General features: G+C 46.6%; 2 protein-coding genes across 2 annotated transcripts in view; one reads left to right on the top strand and one right to left on the bottom strand.

Moving 5' to 3' along the window:
- PPIL2 (peptidylprolyl isomerase like 2) overlaps positions 1–22,102 on the top strand; it is a 75,980-nt gene that overhangs the window by 45,895 nt on the left and 7,983 nt on the right. Inside the window, exons 15-16 of the mRNA XM_081842803.1 lie at positions 8,678–8,795; positions 9,783–9,839. Of these exons, the coding sequence (XP_081698929.1) occupies positions 8,678–8,795; positions 9,783–9,839 (175 nt within the window). The remainder of the gene's footprint in view (positions 1–8,677; positions 8,796–9,782; positions 9,840–22,102) is intronic.
- On the bottom strand, positions 15,506–19,258 carry LOC309330821 (tigger transposable element-derived protein 1-like). The gene is made up of 2 exons (XM_081842704.1): positions 18,937–19,258; positions 15,506–17,325 (listed from the first exon to the last, which is right to left on the bottom strand). The coding sequence occupies exons 1-2, from the start codon at positions 19,090–19,092 to the stop codon at positions 15,805–15,807; spliced, it is 1,677 nt and encodes a 558-aa protein (XP_081698830.1). The 5' UTR covers positions 19,093–19,258; the 3' UTR covers positions 15,506–15,804.

Below are 22,102 nucleotides of genomic sequence, written 5' to 3'. Positions count from 1 at the left end.
TTAATCTAATTCAGTATTTCAGTCCTGAGGCAAGCCTGATTTACATTGCAGCCAGACTAGAAATATTCCTTTATCTTAACAAGTCATGTGGCATTTGAAATTCCTTGTGGTAATCGGTCTTAAGGATTTGCTGTAATGTGCGCTGTGCTCCCTGTTTCACAGAGAGGGAGAGGGAGAGAGATAAAAGCTCAGAGACTTCCATTTCCAGAAACTAGGGAGGATTTGCCCCGAGGCTCCCTCTGCATTGTATTAAATGGGTTTAACTGCCATGCCAATCCATAAGCAAGGCTGGGAAGTGCCACTGTGTGGCGACCAGGTGATCTCAGGTGCCGGCTTAGGCATCGGACTGAAGCAAAGGATGTGCGCCATTGAGAAAGAGGACACAAGCTTGTATGAATTTGTGGTTTTTTTTAATAATAATGATGATGATTCATTTGCTAATTTGTAAGTATAGATTAAAATTCAGAAAATGTGTCTAGAATTTAAATTCCACAAAACACAAGCCCATAGACTCCCCATCCAAATACCTTCCAAATACAGTGGTGCCTCGCAAGACGAAAAGAATCCGTTCCGCGATTCTCTTCGTCTAGCGGTTTTTTCGTCTTGCGAAGCAAGCCCATTGACAGCTTAGCGGATTAGCGCTATTAGCGGTCTAGCGGCTTTTAGCGATCAGCTGTTAAGCGGCTTGTCAGCGGAACAGCTGATAAGCGGCTTAGCGGCTTAGGAAAGGGGGGGAGAAGCGAAAAAACCCCACGGGAACTCGCAAGATTTTTTCATCTTGCGAAGCAACCCCATAGAGAAATTCGTTTAGCGAAGCGCCTCCAAAACGGAAAACCCTTTCGTCTAGCGGGTTTTCCGTCTTGTGAGGCGTTCGTCTTGTGGGGCACCACTGTAAATTATGTGCTACCCAAATCAACACAGGAAACTACCTTGTACTGAGTCAAACCATCAGTTCATCTAGTTCCATATTGTAGGCCATGGGTAGGCAAACTAAGGCCCGGGGGCCGGATCTGGCCCAATCGCCTTCTGAATTAGGCCCACGGTCGGTCCAAGAATCAGTGTGTTTTTACATGAGTAGAATGTGTCCTTTTATTTAAAATGCATCTCTGGGTTATTTGTGGGGCATAGGAATTCGTTCTCTCCCCCCCCCCCAAAAAAAATATAGTCTGGCCCCTCACAAGGTCTGAGGGACAGTGGACCACCACCCTGCTCAAATAGTTTGCTTACCTCTGTTCTAGGCACTGGCTGACTGTGGTTCGCCAGGTTATTGGGAAGTGGACATTCCTACTTAAAGATGCTCTACCTCTGAGTTATGGCTCTTCTCCAAGGCAGTTCCTATTGACACACATCACCCTTCAAATCAACTCCCAACTCACTTCATTATCCCCATTAGCCATCACCACCTCTCATATTTTAAATTCTTAATTAACTGGGTACACAAAAGCAGTGGGTTGGGTATTCTACCATGGGCTGAGGAAGCCAGCAGCTGGTTTTGTCTCCTTCCTTATTCTGCAGCCCACTTTCCAAGGGAGAACATGAAACCCTTGCTATTTGTGATTATTGTTGCTGTTGTTGTCCAAATAAAGGTGGTGGTGGTGGCCTAAAGTGGATTTTTGATTCCCCCCAATCCCCTGTAGACCAACACAACAACTACTGTACCTTGGATTTTTAGTTTTTACTAGCACCCCATCTTTCACCAGTTAAGGACAGTCTCAAAATGGCAGTACAGGGGATGAGAAGTACACGCTGCACCCCAATCACCATATTCCTAGGTGACCTGTGTATACAGGAACAAATCCGCACCTGAGCTTGCAGTTCTTGCACCAAACACTAAAAATGCACCAAGAGATCGTCAAAAACATTCAGTGAGTAGTCCCATTTTACAGGTGAGGTGCACTGAAGTGGAGATAGAATAAATTAACTCAAGGCTAGTTTAGTGGCAGCATTCATAAGTTTGAAACCTTTCATTAACATCTGGGGGACGTCTAAGCCCCCTTGGGATTCCCATTTGGGGGACCTCTTCCTTTCTGCAAAGAAAAAGCATGCAGCTGTAACCAGTGGCGGAGCTTCATGCTCCAGCACTGGGGGCGGGGTGGCAGAGAGCAGGCGGGAGTAGGGCTGGCACGGGTCCTGGGGGCATAGCACACCACCTGTGGGGGTGTGGCGCCCAGCGCAGGGTGGCAGCCGCCATGGCACCCCACCGGGATCGCGCTGCCGGGGGCGGTGCGCTCCCCCCGCACTCCTCTTCCTCCGCCAGTGGCTGGAACACTTGGGAGACCAATTTGGAGGAGAAAAACAGATAACAGGTTAAGCACCTCATCTTTTGCTGTTTTTCATCTCAAAAGCCACGCCAGCCCCACTTAAGCCACCTTTCCTTTAACAAAGAGGCCGTCTGGGGGGTTGTTACAAACACCTACAGTGTAGGTTAACCCCAGTGTCACGAGGGAGAACGAAAGCAAGCTGTCGGTTGAACAAGAAGCCCTCCCACTTCATTCGCCCAATCCCCTTCCTTCACATCCGCCTCCCCTTCCACCCAACTAAGTAAAGTGGCAATTCATTTTGAAATTGCCATGCATGATGTGTTCCCCACCTACACCTTTTGTTTGGAATATTGCAGGTTTTGTTATTTTAACAGACCCCCTCGTTTAAAACGGCACCTGTATGTGGCAAGTATCAAGCTCGCAAGGGAAAGCATATCTTTTCCGTGGCAACAGAGCTGAGTTGCTATGGTTTTGAGAAGCAGTCAGGAGAATGCAAGGCCGCTTCAATATCTCTGGGGAGGAAGCATTGCAAACGCCTGTCTCTCTCCCCCCCCCCCAATACATCCACCCTGCGCACACACAAACACATAATTTATTTTTGTGTTCCTCGCCCGCTCCTTCTATTTAAAAGTCACTATTTTAGGATACCTAAAAGATTGGTATCTCATCTCTTATGTGGCCAGCCAGTCACTGTGCTCTGTAAGAGAGGGCCATTTCTAGCCCAGAATAGCCAGGCTACTGACCTCCAGGCACTGGAGGTCTTCTCCCAGTTAGATTGCTGCAGTGTGCTTTATGTGGGGCTGCCCTTGAGGTTGGCTTGGTGGGGCAGACTGGCTACAGTGCTAGACTGCTGCCGGAAGAATTGCCCTGGCCGTCAGCTCGCTAACTGGAAAAGTTGAAGGGGTTGGTCCTGTTGCATAACGCCACCTATCCTTGTGAGCGGGATATCTTGTGAGCGGGATACCGGAAAAGATACCTCACCCCTTATACCAGTGGTTCTCAACCTGTGGGTCCCCAGATGTTGAACTACTTGGGGTGATGGGAGTTGTAGTTCAACAACATCTGGGGACCCACAGGTTGAGAAATGCTGCCTTTTACAGTGGAACCTCGACTTATGTATGGCTCTACTTACATACGATTCCAGTTACAACCTTAGGTAGGTGCTTCGACTTATGAGCGTTCCTCTAAATATGAACAGAGGCCTTGCCAGCAGCCCGGAGCTCACTCTGCCGGCTGTGGAGCAGCACTGAGGCCTCTGCTGCTGGGTAGAGGGCCCCCATCCCACCACTAAGCTGTGGAAGAGGTGCCGCCTGCAAGAGGCACAGCAGGGCGCATTGCAGCCCCAAACCCCGCCGAGGAACTAACCTGAGGAAGTCCAGAGAAGAACCTGGCCTGGCAAGAAAAAAAAGTGACCCTGGCCAAAGTCAATCAGTTCTTTCCTGACCCTTGCCCCACCCACAGCTTGTAACCAGGTAAGCCCACCCACCCTCAGTGCACGTAAAAATAAAATGTTAATTTTTTTCATCTGCAATACTGTCCTATTTATTTTATAGTACAGTACATTGATTATTGCCTTCATTTTATGGATCTATCGGCTTGTTAGACAGTAAAATCCATGTTAAATTGCTGTTTTATGGAGTGTTTTTCATCGTCTAGAATGGATCGATTCACTTTTCCATTACTTTCTATGGAAAAGTGTGCCTCTACTTATGTACGTTTCTAGTCATGACCAGACCTCCAGAACGGATTATGGTTGTAGGTAGAGGCTCCATTGTATACCCATGCCTCCTACAAGATCATCCCTACCCCAAATGCGCCCATTTGACAGCTTTGATCGGCAGAGCTGGCACTACTCCCAAGTGCCATGGCTAAACACCCGTCCTTTATTTGTAAGAACTTGGATCGTTTAGTGTGGCAACGCTGCCTGTGGAGATCACGCAGGCGCCTTTACTTTACTCTTTCCAGCGCCTGCTAAAAACCTCCTTGTTTAAACAAACCTATGCTTAGAAAATGGGGAAAAATTTTAATCTGTTTTAGCATTTTGACTTCCGTATGTTTTAAAGTTGTTGTTGTTTAGTCATTTAGTCGTGTCCGACTCTTCGTGACCCCCTGGACCAGAGCACGCCAGGCACTCCTGTCTTCCACTGCCTACTGCAATTTGGTCAAACTCATGCTGGTAGCTTCGAGAACACTGTCCAACCATCACGTCCTCTGTCTCCCCCTTCTCCTTGTGCCCTCCATCTTTCCCCACATCAGGGTCTTTTCCAGGGAGTCTTCTCTTCTCATGAGGTGGCCAAAGTATTGGAGCCTTAGCTTCAGGATCTGTCCTTCCAGTGAGCACTCAGGGCTGATTTCCTTAAGAATGGATAGGTTTGATCTTCTTGCAGTCCATGGGACTCTCAAGAGTCTCCTCCAGCACCATAATTCAAAACCATCAATTCTTCGGCGATCAGCCTTCTTTATGGTCCAGCTCTCACTTCCATACATCACTACTTGGAAAACCATAGCTTCAACTATTCTATATCTTTTAAAGTAGGGTTGTGATTTTCTTCTTGCTCTTTACCGGCTTCGTAAACCACTTTGAGGTTTTCTGCAATCAAGTGGAGTATAAATTTTGTTAAATGGATAAATGTCGTCTTACCAGTAGGTCTGTTCCATACAATCTAGGAGTCCAAGTGTGACACCTGCCCTGTGGAGCACCGTCTCTATTGTCTTTTGGCACTTAACTGAAGACTTTCTTTTCTCAGCAACCCTTTTAAGTGGAGATCTTTATCTTAATCTGAATCTGTATTGGATTTGTATGCGTGATTTGTAAGTGTGTATGAAGTTGATAACCTTGGGTGTGTGGGGAGCAGAGCGAGTGGTGGCTGGTGTCCTTTGGCACTGCTGGGGGGGGAAGATAGGGAACCCAACAGTAGATGAGAGTCAGAGCCGACAATAGGCAAGGCCTGCTAACTCTAGTTTTGTCTCCATTCTCCTCCTCCTCCCCTGTTAAGTCCTGCAAAAGCTGCACTGTTTTCCGGCGGCATGCAACGGTACGCAGTACCACCACCTTTTCGAAGGGGAGGAGGAGGGAGGGCTCTCGGACCCCGTCAGAGCATCGTGCCTCCTTCCCCAAGCCCAGGAAGCATTTGCCCAGCTTAGGGCTGCTCTGACAGGATCCTGGAGCCCTGCTGCCTCCTTCCCAAAGCCGAGCAAGGGGGGGCCTCTTCACCTGGGCAGCAGTGCCCTGGTAGGTGGGCGAGGGAGCATCTGGCAGCTGGCCCGCCCTCACCGCCCAGCCTTGCCATCAGGCCACGCCCCTCTCCATGCACTGGCCACGCCCCCTGCTTGCTGGTGAGTACCGGCACTATTTTCCCTGGAAAGAAAGTACAGTGGTACCTCGGGATACATACGCTTCAGGTTACAGACTCCGCTAACCCAGAAATATTACCTCGGGTTAAGAACTTTGCTTCAGGATGAGAAAAGAAATCGTGCTCTGGTGGCGTGGCGGCAGCAGGAGGCCCCATTAGCTAAAGTGGTGCTTCAGGTTAAGAACAGTTTCAGGTTAAGAACAGACCTCCAGAACGAATTAAGTACTTAACCTGAGGTACCGCTGTACTGTGCAAAAGCAATACTGAGGCTAAAGAGGAAGCAGGCAGCCTCTGCCGTCCCCTAAGTGAAAGAAGGATTGGAAGGGATCAAGACAAAGGTGAAAGGGGCTGAGCCCCGTTTCCCTAATGGAGCAGACTCCATTGCCAGTAGCTTCTGGTCTGCCTCTCCTTATCCCTTCCCTTGGATTCTTCTCCCCTGCTCACTTTGCAGCCTACGTGTTCCGAAAGCCTCCCGAGTACAGCAGAGGCTTTTGGAAGCGGCTGTTCCGCCAGTGATGCGATTCCTCCAGAGGATCATTAAGGTTGTTCTGCAAGCCAAGCCACCTTCTTCTCTGCTTGTTGCAGATGCGTTTTCTGGTGTTTTGTTTCTGGTAATGATGCAAAGTGTGGGGAGGGGGGAGAGAAATCGACTGTATAACTCTGGGAGTGACTCATCTCAGAATGTTCTCTCCTGCTTAGGAATAGTCCTGGAGGAAAATGAAAATGTCACATCTGTCATAAATAACATGAAAGTGAGGAGCCCAAAGCAGATGAGCTGCATGCACTCAACCTGAGGTTCCCTTTTGTCTCTGCTCAAGGTGGGGACCAGCTCCTTAGAGGGCTCAAATGCTGCAGCATTGCAAGTCCCACAGGAATCTGAGGGAGGTTGGAGATTTTGGGGGCAGCTACATATGCCACATGAGGGTTCTGTGAGATGGATAACGGCCACCTTTTGAGCAGAAGCTTCACTGATCCCAGTGGAATCCAACAAGGCAGATAGCAAGCTCATTTTCCCAGGGGCCTGTCTGTTGTTTTAGGACTAGCTACCCTGTAGCTCTCTGGATGTTGTGGGACTGCAACTCCTATCATCCCAGACTACTGGTTTTGCAGAGCTGCTGAGATTTGGTCCAGCAATGTAACGCGGAGGTTGGCAGTCTAGCTCGTTCTACTTTATGTAGCCCAAACAGCCACCATCCACAAACAAGAGAGAGGCATTTGCAGGCATGGGGAAGGTTTGCAGAAGTTCTCATTTATAATCGGGGGGGGGGGGGAGCAGGGACACAAACTGCATTTGCAGGCATGGGGAAGGTTTGCAGAAGTTCTCATTTATAATCGGTAGAGGGGGCGGGGGACACAAACTGCTCATTGACTGCTGAACATCCTCACTGGCCGTGGAATGCCAACACTTAATTTGAACTGGTGGGAGGAGGAATGGAGTGTCCTGGAAGAAGGCATGACTGGATGGGATGTTGAGCCCAAAGCACTCAGTGCTGCAGCACCGGATCACCGCTCCCTCTTGTATGCATTAAAAAATGAGCTTACCCTCCAAGAAACTTATCCCACGGGTGGTGTGTCCTGCTTTGCCGCATCCAAAATAGACTGAATCTTGCCCAAAATTGCCGGCATTTCTCTTGCCACTGGAAGAGGCGGGGGACGGACGGACACCTGTGGGTTTGCCACCTATGAGACCTCTTTTGCCTGAAGCAGCAGCCTCACCTTGCCTAATGACTGGGCCGGCTCTGGCCGATCCTTATGTTATCAGAATGGCACCGATGTCTGGGATGGACAGGAGTCCAAAGTAGTCGGGGAACGTGCAGGCAGGGGAGAGGATGTGCGGGCAGGCGAGCACGAGGACAATCATGGGGAAGGGGCCCACAATTTGTGCGGTTCTGTGCCACCCATGAGGCAGTTGCTGTGGGAGTGGTGGAAGTGGGGACCCAAGGGGATGAGACCAGGCAGCCTGAGACAGGCAGGACAGAAAGGAGGCGGGAGAAGAGTTGCAGGGAATCTCAGAGGCGGAAGAGGCTGCCGTGGTCTCCGGGAGAGCCATGCCTCTGGAATGTCTCCTGTCCTCCCCTCCGCAGTCTCTACACACAAGGCAGGGCTTGAAGCGATGGGACTAGCTGGAATCGCTGAGAGTTTGCGCAGACCGCCTCAGACAAGGGGGTTTTGGTAAGCTGAAAGGGGCCTAGTTACGCTGTTGCTTCAACTGTCTGGACTGAAGACCAGAGAGAAGACTGGTCCCAGACCAGAGAGAAGAGACGGTGGAAGAAGATTGGAAGAAGTTTAAAGAATATTTGAAAAAATATGTTAATATTTAAATCTTAGAATAGCTTTGGAAGTGGATATACTTTTAGAAGTAGAAGATAGTGTATTTTAAAATAGTATTATTTGTAAGTGATAAAATGTGAAGATTTTTAATGGTAAAAGTAAGTGTGATTTTTAAAAATGGTTTAAAATTATGATATATGTAAACTGCTAAAGATGAGGTAAAATGAAAATCAGATGGGGGTACTTGGGGAAGCCCACCTATCAATGTTTAGAAAAAATAAGGATAAGACAAGAATTTGTTTGTATTGTTTGTTTTTCTGTTTGTGTTGTTTAGTTTTGTTATAAAATGAATAAAAAAAATTGGGGGGGGGATCAACTGTCTGGATTGGAGCGTGGGACTGCAGAAGTAGATCACCTAGGCAGCTGGTGCTTTGCCAATAAAGAAATACACTTCCAAAAAGCTTTTCCTGGTTGGGCTGGGTGTGCTTGGGACAGTTGCCCGTCTTACAAAACAGTCCCTCATAACAGCTGCAGGGGTTGCTTGTAACAAAGCAATAGGAAAAGCCCAGGGAGAAAAAACATAAGTCTCTAACCTGGTGTCAGCAAAGTTGCCAGGCGGGTTTTGCTGGGGAGAGTCAGTGCTGAGCTAAATGGACCAGCGGCTTGTCTCGGTATGGTGCAGCCTTTCCTTGTGGCATTTTGACCTATCTTGTGTCTGTGTGTTTGGGACTGGCGTGACCAGGTGTGGACTTACAGTAATAATAATAATAATAATAATAATGTTTATTTCAGGGGGAGAGTCATATTGGGGGAAGCCTTTCAAAGATGAGTTCAAGCCCAACCTGTCCCACACAGGACGTGGCGTCCTCAGCATGGCTAATACCGGACCCAACAACAACAAGTCCCAGTTGTGAGTAATCGCTTGGCTCTTCTCTATCTCAAACCCATTTAAGGAACATGCGGAATTCTGTGAAAAGCTTGGGGCTGGGTCTAACAGTTTCACCCTTCACAGCCTCTCTTAGCTGTTTTTAAGGCTTACGCGATCCTGTTACTGCTTTTAATCCTCTTGTTTGCCCTTTGCGCTATTCTAATTTTTCTGCAAGCAACCCGAAAGGCTGTTAATGGAAAGGTAGAATCCTTGTGAGGAATCTGTCGTTTTACCATGGGTTGGGACTACAACTCCCATCATCCACGACCCATTAACCACACTGCCTAGGGCTGATGGGAGTTGTAGTCCAACACCACCAGGATGGGGAAGCCCTCCCCTAGTTTTTTGCCTTCTGGCTTCTGACTTTGAAATTCTCCAGGGGTGTGTGTGTGTGTGTGTGTGTGTGTGTGTGTGTATGAATTTTATTATTACGGTCATAGACCAGTTCCGGCTCACTTACAATATCAGGAAAATCATAAAACAATACAGGAATACATTGAATTGAAATTGGGTATAACAGAGACAATACAGATATAGCGGCAGTTAAAATATATATATTAAATCTTGATCACTAAAATATAACCTAAAATTGTCATTTAAAACCTTAATCATTTTGGTAGTACAGCTTGTTCCCTAAGTTTTATGGCAGTCGCACAGAATTTGGCCACCCTTAGCGTGATCTCTAGATCCTTGTCCTCTACCAGGAGTTTTAGACTTTGGAGTTCGGACCCATTTGGAGATTTTTGTATAACAGGAGTGATAAATACTGAGCATATATCCCCGTAGAAACGGCAGCATAACCAGACATGAGTGTGTGTGTGTGTGTGTGTTTGTGTTTGTGTGTGTGTGTGTGTGTGTGTGTGTATATATATATATATATATATATATATATATATATATATATGAAATATTGATGTGTTCTATGGCAGGTTTGTAAGGTCTGTTGTGTCTGTTTTTCCCTCTCTCCAGCTTCATCACATTCCGATCCTGTGCATACCTGGACAGGAAACACACAGTGTTTGGAAGGTAAAAGAAACAAGTTTATTGCAACATACACCATGTTTTCCTATGTACTTGGGCAGCAGAGGAATAGCTGGTGTAGTTAGAGTGGTTAGGACTGGGGAGACCTGCGTTTGATCTCCAGCTATGCCACAATAGCTCCACTGGAGAGCCTTGGGCTCGTTCCTTGCCTTTCAGTCTAGCCTGCCTTGCAAGAGGGTTGTGAGCATAAAAGGACATCAACCCACACATGCTCCTTAGATCAGATCTTGCCATACTTCTGCATTCATTGACCCCCTGAGGAGCTTAGAAAGTCATCTTTGAACCCAGCCCAAATTCTGAAGAACATAACAAATGTTCTTTGAAACAAACAACAAAATAAATAAATAAAATTAATAATGATAGTGATGATTAATTTTGTTCATTGCTTTTTTTGCCATGGCAACTCAAAGTGACTTGCAATATTTTAAACCAAAATCCAGACACATATATGCATTAAAACTAGCACAAAAAAGCAAATAGCAGCTGTATACCCTTTTTTTTTAAAGCAGTGAAGCAGCATTTTCTGAGAATACTGCTGTATCCCACACTGATTAAATGCAGAGGTTTCCCATCAGCAAGGAAGGGGCACTCTGTATATGCCCATGCACTTTATTTCTGCGGCTTGTAGTTCCTAGTTAGTTTTTTTCACGCTGTACCTTGTAAACCGGTTTTCCAGCTCCAGGCCCTTTCTGACCCCATTTCGACCCCTAGGTCTTCATTCAGCCCCTGTGCACAGGGGCAGGGTGGGGTGGGGGGTCAGTACTCTTAGGAAAAGGGTGCTATTCTGATGCAGTGGGAATGAACAGATATATGGGCCCCGGCATCCCACCCAGCTGGGTTCAAGTGAAAATCTTGAAAAATGGTTTCCATTCTGATGGTTGCTGGCCACAAGCAGTATCTCCTCTTTGTGCATCAATTGATTTTTCCACTTCTATATTAAAGTGCTTTTATTTGGCACACTGATTGGACCTCTGCATTTTGATAAGCCTGGCATAATATTTCAGATGGCGAGGTAGCACAACCGTTTGCTTGAATAAAACGGGCCAGTGAATCAGCAGATGCAGGCTTCTGATTTGGGGGAAAGGGAGACTTGAGCAAGAGTCCTTGTGATTTTTATTTACCGTACTTTTTGGCCCTATAAGACTCACTTTTTCCCTCCTAAAAAGTAAGGGGAAATGTGTGTGCGTCTTATGGAGCGAATGCAGGCTGCGCAGCTATCCCAGAAGCCGGAACAGCAAGAGGGATTGCTGCTTTCACAGCGCAGCGATCCCTCTTCCTGTTCTGGCTTCTGAGATTCAGAATATTTTTTTTCTTGTTTTCCTCCTCCAAAAACTAGGTGCGTCTTGTGGTCTTGTGCGTCTTATAGAGCGAAAAATACGGTATATGCCACGTTTTCTGAAAACGCATCCCTCGCTCAAAGCGGTTCCCATGGAAAACAAAACAGAGCACCAGTCTAAATGATGTCGCGTTTATTTATTTATTGCATTTATGCCCCATTTTTTCAACAAAGAGCTCGAGGTGACGTGCAAGCTTCTCTCCCTCTCCATTTTGACATCAAACCAACCCTGCAAGGGTAGGTTAGGCTGAGAGACAGTGACTGGCCCCAAGTCACCCCGTGGGCTTCAGGGAATTTGAACCCTGGTCTCCCAGGTCCTTGTCCATAATAAAAAATATCACTGGAGCATCGCTGGGGCTTCCGTTGGCCCTTGGCTCGGAAGCTGCAGCCAAACCAGAATGCAGCAATTAGCTGATTGGCTGGTTCTCCCCTGTCAACACTGTCAGTTTCCATTTCTTAGTGCAGAAAGTATTGATCTGATGTGTAGAGATCTTTCCTACTCTAATTCATTCAAGAGGGTTCTGGAAGCTTCTCTGTGTGAAAGAAACAAGCAGAAACTTCATGATGTTTGGGTTATTCCTTCAGAGAAGCTGAGTACAGCTGGCTTAAACTGGTCCCATTATCTCTTCTGTCAAAGTCACACTGACTACAATAAAAAGACCAAAAGGAGCCTGGTTTTCACTTTCCTCTTTCTATCTCTTTTCTGTCTGGTGTGGTGTTCTGTACACAGTATGCTATAGTGTTAAGGTTTAGACTTGTTATAAGTTATTGTAAGTTTAAGTTAAGTTCTGCTGCAACTGGATTTTTTACGGACAGTGCCAATCCTGAATGTATTGGATTTGTGACCATTATGCTCATTTGCCTTCAGTAGCAGTAAAGCTCTGCTGGATTAAATATAATTGCCTCTGGTCTATTTTTTGGGAATCATGCAATGTGTTTTAAGTTTTTACTCTGCTTACTATACATTGGAATCTGCTCTGGATCACTATTGTGCAGAATTCAATGACAGACACCAGATAGCACCCCTGCTGAGGGAGCTGGCCTGGCTGCCAATATACTACCAGGAGGTTCAAGGTTTTGCTTTCGGCATTTAAAGCCCTGAAAAGCTCAGGGCCACAGGATGTAAGGGGCCACCTTGCTCCATGTGTCCCTTCATGGGAAACTGTGCAGAAGGGACGTTACTGAGAGTACCCTAGATCCCAGAGGTTCTCTTAGCCTGTACTAGAAATCAGGCTTTTAGTGTTGTAGCTCCAGCTCTTTGGAATTTGTGACCAGCCAGAATCAGACCAGCACCTTATGTCATGATGTTTAGGCATCCGCTGAAGATGTTTCTGTTCTAAAAAGGCTTTTCCCTGAGGTATAGCCTTGTCTTTGATGGAATATCTGCCAACATTGTACTAGCGTTTTCACAATTAGCAGAGATTGTTTTATCGTTTTTAGAGTCCTCCCGAATTATTTTATTGTTGTCAGAACTTGTGTTTTTTATCTTGTACGCTGCTTTGATAGCTTTGTGCTAGGAAGTGATTGATACGTTTGTTAAATAAGGAAATAGAAATAGAATAACGTATGAAAATAAGTTAACACTGAGCAGCTCATCTGTTTATCAAAGTGCACTGGTAGGTCCAGTACAAATATCCAAAACTAGCCCCAGATCTGATGACATTAGTACCTGTCAATTCCACCTGGAAATCTTTTATGCCCCAACACAAAAGTTGAGAAATTCCCCTCCAAAATCTTATGGAAGCAGGTCCTTTATGAAGGCTCTCAGGGCTGGAGGGGTGGGGCAAGACTCCAGTTCCCATCACCCTTGACCTCTCTGGCCATGTTGGCTGGGGCTGATGGGAACTGGAGTCCAACAACATCTGGGGGCCACAACATTGGCTACCCCGATCTCTAGTGGTTTCAATGAAAATGTGACCCGGAAAGTGAATGTAAGATAAGGAAACTGTCCCGTGCAGGAAGGAAAAGAGGTTGGGGCATGGTAGCCTGGGTGGTCCTGCCATTTGTTCGATAATGTTACGTTGGCAGTAATGAATGGTGTTTGAACGTTTACAAGCAACAGTATGCTGTCACTAAAATAAAATTTTAAAAAATTAGCCCTCCTGTACCATAGAACTTACGAATCACGGTCACAAATTCAGGGGATGGAAGTTAAGTAGGTTAAGGAAGTATGTGTGATCTTCACATCTTTACCTTTTTGTGGGTTGTCTCTTTTTTTTACCTGTACAGTGGTACCTCGGGTTACAGATGCTTCAGGTTACAAATGCTTCAGGTCACAGACTCCGCTAACCTGGAAGTAGTACCTCGGGTTAAGAACTTTGCTTCAGGATGAGAACCGAAATTGTGTGGCGGTGGTGCAGCGGGAGGCCCCATTAGCTAAAGTGGTGTCTCAGGTTAAGAACAGTTTCAGGTTAAGAACGGACCTCCGGAACAACTTAGGTTTTTAACCTGAGGTACCACTGTACAAGGGATGCGGGTGGCGCTGTGGTTTAAACCACAGAGCCTAGGACTTGCCGATCAGAAGGTTGGCGGTTCGAATCCCCGCAACGGGGTGAGCTCCCGTTTCTTGGTCCCTGCTCCTGCCCACCTAGCAGTTCAAAAGCACGCCAAGTGCAAGTAGATGAATAGGTACCACTCCGGTGGGAAGGTGAACGGTGTTTCCGTGCTCTGTTCTGGTTCGCCAGGAGCTGTATGCCCACTCCCTCGGCCAATAAAGCGAGATGAGTGCCGCAACCCCAGAGTCAGCCACGACTGAACCTAATGGTCAGGGGTCCCTTTACCTTTGCCACTGTACAAGAGTAAATCTTGATTAAGGCATGCTCTTACATCATGAGCTGCTCTTGTAATGACCCTCCTGTAGGTCCATACTCACCTCCTTGTGGGTCAGAATTACAACCTTCCACAGAGAATGAAGCTCGGGGCAAGCAGTTCTTTGCTTTACCAGCAGGAGCTGGCTGTACAAAGTGCTGATTATCACTGGCCCTTGTGATAATCATGAAGCCCCCTTTGCCCCCAGCCAGCCGTGCAGGTTGCCTCTTGCGTCAACCATAAAGCCACTTCCTCCCCTTGGAACAGTTTCAGCTTTTTATTTTTAAGAATTAGATTGGCTTTGCATGTCACCAGTTGGGTTTCTCTTAAGCTGGAAGCCAGCCCAAAATGTATGTGGGAGAAGAGAAGGGGTGTGTGTCAGTGGTCAATTTAGAGACTGGAAAACATGGGAAGTCAGCTATGTCCTGCTGGTCCACATTGTAGAGATCACACAATATTTATTTTACACCCCCCCCCCAATGGTCCTGCTATCTAACAACAAGAGGGAACATACCTCACTACCAGGAAAAATATATACAGTGGTGCCTCGTAAGATGAAATTAATCCGTTCCGCGAGTCTCTTCGTCTAGCGGTTTTTTCGTCTTGCAAAGCAAGCCCATTGACGGATTAGCGGATTAGCGCTATTAGCTTTTAGCGGCTTTTAGCGGCGCTTAGCGGCTTAGCTGATCAGCTGATAAGCAGCTTAGCGGCTTAGAAAAAGGGGGGGGGAGGAAAAAAACCCGCAGGAACTCGCAAGACATTTTCGTCTTGTGAAGCAAGCCCATAGGGAAATTCGTTTTGCGAAGCGCCTCCAAAACGGAAAACCCTTTCGTCTAGCGGGTTTTCCATCTTGCAAGGCGTTCGTCTTGTGGGGCACCACTGTAACGTGGCCACATCACACTCACTTTCAAATCACAAAAATCACTTATGAGGTACCTGCACTTTTTGCCCCATAACTTACTTCCTAGAAGGACTAGAGACATCTTGTTGTTGTTTTTTTATGAAAGCTTGGAGTGTGCCATTCCTGCCTAGGGCCACAAGTGAGAGGCTTTACATGTGTCATGGTGACCATGGGCACCAGGTTGGCAACCCCTGGGGAAGACTGTACTGAAATAGATGGACCAGTGTGTTTTAATGCAGCATGGGGCAGCTTCCATAGTTCCCACAATGCTTTGTTGCATTTATATGCTGCCTGTTCATCCAAGGAGCTTAAAGTGCCGTACGTGGTTCCCCTCCTCCTTTGAGCCCCACAACAACCTGTGAGGTAGGTCAGGTTGAGAGACCATGCCTGGTCCAAGTTCGCCCAGTGATCTTCATGGGCATGTAAACCAGGGATGGGTCAATGGTGGCCCTGCAGACATTATTATTATTATTATTATTATTATTATTATTATTATTATTTATACCCAGCCACTGGGCAGCTTCCAAAAAAATATTAAAATACTGTAATACATCAAACATTAAAAGCTTGCCTAAACAGGGCTGCCTTCAGATGTCTTCTAAAAGTCTGGTACAGTGGTGCCCCGCAAGACGAAATTAATTCGTTCCGCAATTTTTGTCATCTAGCGAATTTTTCGTCTTGCGAAGCACGAAATCCCATAGGAATGCATTGAAAATCAATTAATGCGTTCCTATGGTCAAAAAAAGTCCAAACAAAGCCAAATTTGGTACAACAACAGTTTATTAACTGCTCTTTAAAGTCACACATACTGTAAAGAGCAGTTCAAAAATTGAAGGGAAAATAAATTAACTTTATAAACATGACAGAAAAACATTTAAAAATCAACAAAGTGTACAGTACATTTTCTAAGACTCTGGGGGACCACTCGAAGAAGGCTCCTCTTCCACTCTTTGCTTCTTGGTCAAGAACCTGTCCATAGTCTGCTGCTTTATCCGCCTTTTCAGCAGCTCCCTGAAAGACGACATGACCCTCGTATCATAAAAGTTCCCAGCGTCATGTGCCACGTGCTTCTCATGGTGGTGTAGATCTGCAAAAGTCTGCACCTCCTTCCACTTCTGGCAAATGTCCCTCAGTCTTTCAGAGGACAGCCGTTCCTCAGTTGCTTCCTCCTCTTCCAGTGAGGCCTGCTCCTGCGCAGCCTCTGCCTGCAGTTCGACCAGCTCCACGGTGGTCAGCTCGTTGTCGTGCCCCTCCACCAGCTCGCAGACGTCCTCCTCCGTGACCTCCAGGCCCATGGTCCTCCCCAAGGCAACAATGTCCTGCACCACTGTTGACTCTGGTGCATCAGAGTCACTTGGTGCCACACAGTCCGGCCACAGGCTGCGCCAAGCGCAATTCAAATTTCTCTGGCTGATCCCTTTCCAGGCCGTGTTGACCATCTTCAAGCAGGTGACGATGTCGAAGTGGTCCTTCCAGAATTCCCGCAGGGTGATGGTGGTGCAGTCAGTCACCTCGAAGCATCGCCTGAAAAGCTCCTTGGTGTAGAGTTTTTTGAAATTGGCGATGACCTGCTGATCCATCGGCTGGAGCAGTGGCGTGGTGTTAGGCGGCAGGAACATGATGTTGATGAAGCTGAACTCCTCCAACAAGTCCACCTCAAGGCCTTTAGGATGGGCAGGAGCATTGTCCATCAGAAGCAAAGCCTTCAGCGGCAGGTCGTTGTCCAGCAGGTACTGCTTGACAGCAGGGCCAAAAGCAAGATTGACCCAGTCCACAAACAGCACACGTGTGACCCAAGCCTTGCTGTTGGATCGCCACATGACACTCAGCCGCTCCTTGTCGATCTTGTGTCTCTTGAAGGCCCATGGGTTCTCCGAGTGGTACACCAGCAGGGGCTTGATCTTCAGGTCGCCGCTTGCGTTGGCACAGAAGAGCAGGGTCAGGCGGTCCTTCATGGGCTTGTGGCCAGGCAGCCTGGACTCCTCCTGAGTGATGAAAGTCCTTTTGGGCATCCTCTTCCAAAACAGCCCGGTCTTGTCGCAGTTGAAGACCTGCTGCGGAACGTAGCCCTCCGTCGTCACAACCTCCAGGAACTCCGCTGCAAAGTCTTCAGCCGCAGGAACATCAGAACTGGCAGCCTCTCCATGCCTGACCACGCTGTGGATGCCAGATCTTGTCTTGAACCGGTCAAACCAACCTCTGCTAGCCTTGAAGACTTCTGGCTCGGCTGAGGTTCCTGGCTGTTCCCGGATGAGGTCAGCGTGCAAGGCCTTGGCCTTCTCACAAATGACGGCCTCAGACACTGTGTCCCCTGCACGCTGCTTCTCTTCTATCCAGATGAGCAGCAACTTCTCGACCTCCTCCAGGACAGCTGGGCGGTTCTTCACGATCCTGGTGACTCCCTTGGCTGCATCAGTCGCCAGGATCTTCTCCCTCATCTTCAGGATGGTCCCGATGTGTAGGAATGAAAATCACGACAGACGAGTAGTGGGTGTCATGAGGCGTCTGCCGGGAAAGTCCCGGGAACTCTCTTTTATTGAATATTACAAACATTGCCACAGGTGTGCTTGTGGCTGATTGGTTGATACAAACACAAAGAAACTTAATGCTGATTGGTTAACATACATACAAGGCGGGAATTACATGTGAGGGGTGGGAATTACATGTGAACATTAATCACCGGTAGATTAAAGGCTGGGAAACGAGGTTGGGACTAGACAAGCATGAAACCTCCTAATTAATAATAACTAAAGATTAATATGGCATAAAACCCCTCCTACTGCTTCTATTATGGATAGTAATTTGCACCAGCTCTCTTCTCTCTCTCCACAGTTATTAGCTGTAATCCAGAGGATCGGTGACCAAAAAATTCTTCGTAAGTATAAAATTAATGGCAGAGTTCTGGAAGGCTTGATTGACACTGGCGCGGACGTTTCTGTAATTTCCAGTAATTGTTGGGATCCCACGTGGCCCCTTGAGTCTGCCTCTGCTGTCTGGGGTGTGGGTGGCCCACAAAATTCTTCCAAAAGCGTACAATGGCTGCCAAATTTTACTTGGCTTCGTAGTCTTTTCCAATATGCCATTGTTATTATATGTATATTAATTTTGTTTTGCTGCTTCCTCCAATGCATTCCTGGCCTCATAAGTCTTTTCTCTCGGCTTCTCTCTCCCCCTCAGCCACCCAATAAAATCCTTGCTGCTTATCTTGCGAAATGGCAACACCAACAGTAAACCAAAGGGGAGAAATGGGCAGATTTATTTCGAGCATGCGCTGGCAAACCACGTATCTCGTAGTATCTTCTGTCCCATCCTCCCTGGCGAACTTATTTTGGGCATTCGCTGGCACACCACTAATCCCGAAATATTTTTGCCTTAGTTACCCAGTACGCCTCGCAAAAAAGAAAAGAAAGGGGGAGATAAAGGGAAGTTTTCCCTCTGCACATAACTGTTGCATTATAGGGAAGCATTGCATCTTTCTCTTTCTACACATAACTGTGGCCTTATGGGAAGCATTGCTTCTTTTCTCTTGCATTCTGGGAAGTCTTGCTTATAATCTTTTCTCTGTTTCTGCACACACTGTACGAACCTGTTCCAAACACCAAGACATTCTCTCATCGTTCAGTTCACCTTAAGTTCATGGTGACTTGTTCTCCATGCATAGCTGACCACATCTATAGAACTTGATTATTGTATTCTTTCATGTTATGATCAATCATTAGTAATTGTTTTATGCCATATTAATCTTTAGTTATTATTAATTAGGAGGTTTCATGCTTGTCTAGTCCCAACCTCGTTTCCCAGCCTTTAATCTACCGGTGATTAATGTTCACATGTAATTCCCACCCCTCACATGTAATTCCCGCCTTGTATGTATGTTAACCAATCAGCATTAAGTTTCTTTGTGTTTGTATCAACCAATCAGCCACAAGCACACCTGTGGCAACGTTTGTAATATTCAATAAAAGAGAGTTCCCGGGACTTTCCCGGCAGACGCCTCATGACACCCACTACTCGTCTGTCGTGATTTTCATTCCTACATCGATGGTCGATGGGTTCCTGCCATACTCCCTGGCGATGTCCGTCACACGCATTCCGCCGTCGTGCTTCCAGATGATCTCCTTCTTCATTTCCAGCGTCACCTTCTCCTTCTTCCTCTCACCGGCCACCGCAGCAGCAGTCTTCTTGGGTCCCATGGCAGCACAGCTCCTACCTTCGTAAACTCAGAAACAGAAAAAAAAATCAGTGATGTGCTTCAAACCCAAAAAATACAAAAGCAGCCAGCCACCCACCACACAGAAATTAAAACCCAGAACCAAGGCCTTGAATCCCAAGCACCCCAACCCCAAATCCAAAAATCCAAAAACCCCCAAAAAAGTTTTAAAAGTTTAGCTTACCAAATGGATGAAAGAGAAGTTCTGGAAAAGCTTCAACAATCAACCACCGAAGTCCTCAGAAACCTCAAATGGCTGCAAAATAAGTTTAGGAAAAGCTTCAAAAATCACCAATGTCTTCAAAAACCTCAACTGCTCCCACAGACACGCACCAACCCACCCACAACACAGAAATTGCAAACCCCTCCCCAACTGCTCCCCCAGCCCCTCCCCAACTGCTGCAAACCCCTCCCCAACTGCTTCCCCACCCAGACAAAAAAAAATTTCAAAAAATAACAACATGGCCAGCACTCAGAAATTCAAACTCAGAAAATTTTTCAAAAAAAAACAACCTGGCCCAGTGGTCACAGAAAATCATAAAAATTCCCCAAAAAACCCCACATGGTCCCAGATTTCTGCAGAAACCTCCCCAACTGTTCCCCTAGCCAGCCAGCACTTAGAAATTCAAACTCAGAAAAATTTTCAAAAAAAAAACCAACCTGGCCCAGTGGTCACAGAAAATCATAAAAATTCCCAAAAAAGGCCCACAAGCCCCCAGATTATCGCAAACCCCTTCCCAACACCAAGTCCTTGAATCCCAAACACCCCAACCCAAAATCCAAAACCCCCCAAAAAAGTTTTAAAAGTTTAACTTACCAAATGGATGAAAGAGAAGTTCTGGAAAAGTTCTGGAAAAGTTTTGGAAAATCTTCAAAAGTGAGCAAAGTCTGAGAAAAGGCTACCAAACCACGTGCTAACAGTTGCTCCTCGAAGTCAAGTCGCAACTGCAGCTGCTCAAGCTAAGCACCCTTGGTTTTAACGGTTTTTACACAAAGGAAACAAAGTCGCGAGACGTTTTCGTTTTGCGAAGCAAGCCCATAGGGGAATTCATCTTGCGAGGCAAATCGCGGACGAAAAAACCTTTTGTCTAGCGAGTTTTTTGTCTTGCGAGGCATTCGTCTTGCGGGGCACTACTGTAGTTGTTGTTCTCTTTGACACTGGTGGGAAGGCGTTCCACAGGGAGGGTGCCACTACCGAGAAGGCCCTCTGCCTGGTTCCCTGTAACTTGGCTTCTCGCAGTGAGGGAACTGCCAGAAGGCCCTCGGTGCTGGACCTCAGTGTCCGGGTAGAACAATGGGGGTGGAGACGCTCCTTCAGATATACTGGACCGAGGCCGTTTAGGGCTTTCAAGGTCAGCACCAACACTTTGAATTGTGCTCGGAAACGTACTGGGAGCCAATGTAGGTCTTTCAAGACTGGTGTTATGTGGTCTCCCAGTCGCCAGTCTGCCTGCCGCATTCTGGATTAGTTGTAGTTTCTGGGTCACCTTCAATGGTACAACTCCCATCATCCTGGGCCACTAGCCATGCTGGTTGAGGCTGATGGGTCATTGCGTAACGAATGCAGTGCATTATGTATTTTGCTGCATGCACTGGAAATCTGCAAACGAATCTTTTGAGTTCTAGGCAGCCCTAATATCAACCTTCAGAATTTGGCTCCTCCAGCTATAAAGGGTGCCATACTTCCGATCAACATCTTAAAATACTTTCCCCCCGGTAAACATAGATTTGCCAAGCGGACATGTAGATTTTTCTTTCTCAGGCAAGTCCCCTTCCCCCCTTCCTTCTGCTCTGTGTTTTCATTTCTCTCCCTAAAGCATTCCAGAGACTTTATTTATTTTATTTTGCATTGTCTCCTGAGCAGGAAACTGTGTTTTGCCTTGGGCCCCAGCCAGCACAATATGGCAAGCTGCTTAATTGATATAATTTAGGAGCAAGAGAGAAAAACACACAAGTGGAAGGAAAAACGTCTCAGGCACAGATGTCAGCAGAGCAGACGAAGGTCTCTCCCTGAATGTAGGGATAAGCGTAGAGACTTTGGGGCCTTGACAAGGCCTGGCCTTAGTGGTGCATTTCCTTTTGGCAGCTGTACAAATAACAGCATTCAGAATTGGTAATTAGTAATAATATGAATCATTGTTATTATTAATAATATTAATACCATTGAATATGAATACCATGTGGTGGAGTGGTTTGAGTGTCATACCAGGCTCTGGGAGACCAGGCCTCTAGTCCACACTCAACCATGTGTTTCTGAAGAGTGGGGTTTGAGGGAGGGGTTGCTTGATTTGGGTCCTAAAAAGGGTTCCCCCTCCCCCTTTTTTGGAGGCGGCCAGCATGTGGTATTCTGGATTTTTTTGATTATTAAAGCCCATTTAAAATAAAGAACCCCAGTAAGAAAGCTTGAGTTTATTTGTGAGAGAAGGCTTCAGGACTTAAATCGGGGGCAATTAAAAATGTAGAGCACATCTGTTGGATGAGCTTTGTGTCTTCAGCGTCGTGTAAAGGCTTCTTCTGTTGCTGTCAGCCTGAAGCGTCGTCATAAAAAGGAGCTGCTGCTGTGAACTTTCTAAAGCACATAGAAACCATTTGTGAAACAGCTTGGTGGAAACACCCCTAAGTCTTCTCCCTTTCCTGGTCAAGAAGAGATTAGGACCCTATCCACTGAACTTTATGTTTTCATCCTGACTGGCAGAGGACTGAACCATGTATCATTCAAACAGAAACTTGAGCAGGATTATTTCCTTCTGCTGGATGGCCAAAGTTTGCGGTAGTTGCTGCTCCCTCGGGGTATTTTTTACAAATTTTATTTAGAGCGGCTTTGTGTCGCTTTTCCAGTGTTCAAATCCTCTTCCAGATAGCGACTAAAATACATGCAACATAATGAAAATCTAAAATAATGGAAAAGCGAAAGTAGTCGTGTCAGCCTACAGCAAAAAATCACAAAGTCCGCGTTAAGGTGATAGGTTTTTTTTTTTTTTTGCTTTTTTAAT

The sequence above is a fragment of the Podarcis erhardii genome (assembly GCF_964252035.2).
Source record: "Podarcis erhardii genome assembly, chromosome: 15".
Taxonomy (NCBI): Eukaryota; Metazoa; Chordata; class Lepidosauria; order Squamata; family Lacertidae; genus Podarcis; species Podarcis erhardii.
Note: the sequence above shows the minus strand (reverse complement) of the source record. Positions and strands in the feature narration are given on the sequence as shown.

Coding starts and splice junctions, on each gene's coding strand:
- LOC309330821 (XM_081842704.1), bottom strand. CDS start 19,092: ATGGGACCCAAGAAGACTGCTGCTGCGGTGGCCGGTGAGAGGAAGAAG. Junction 17,326..18,936: donor GGAACCCATCGACCATCGAT/GTAGGAATGAAA, acceptor ATGAGGGAGAAG/ATCCTGGCGACTGATGCAGC.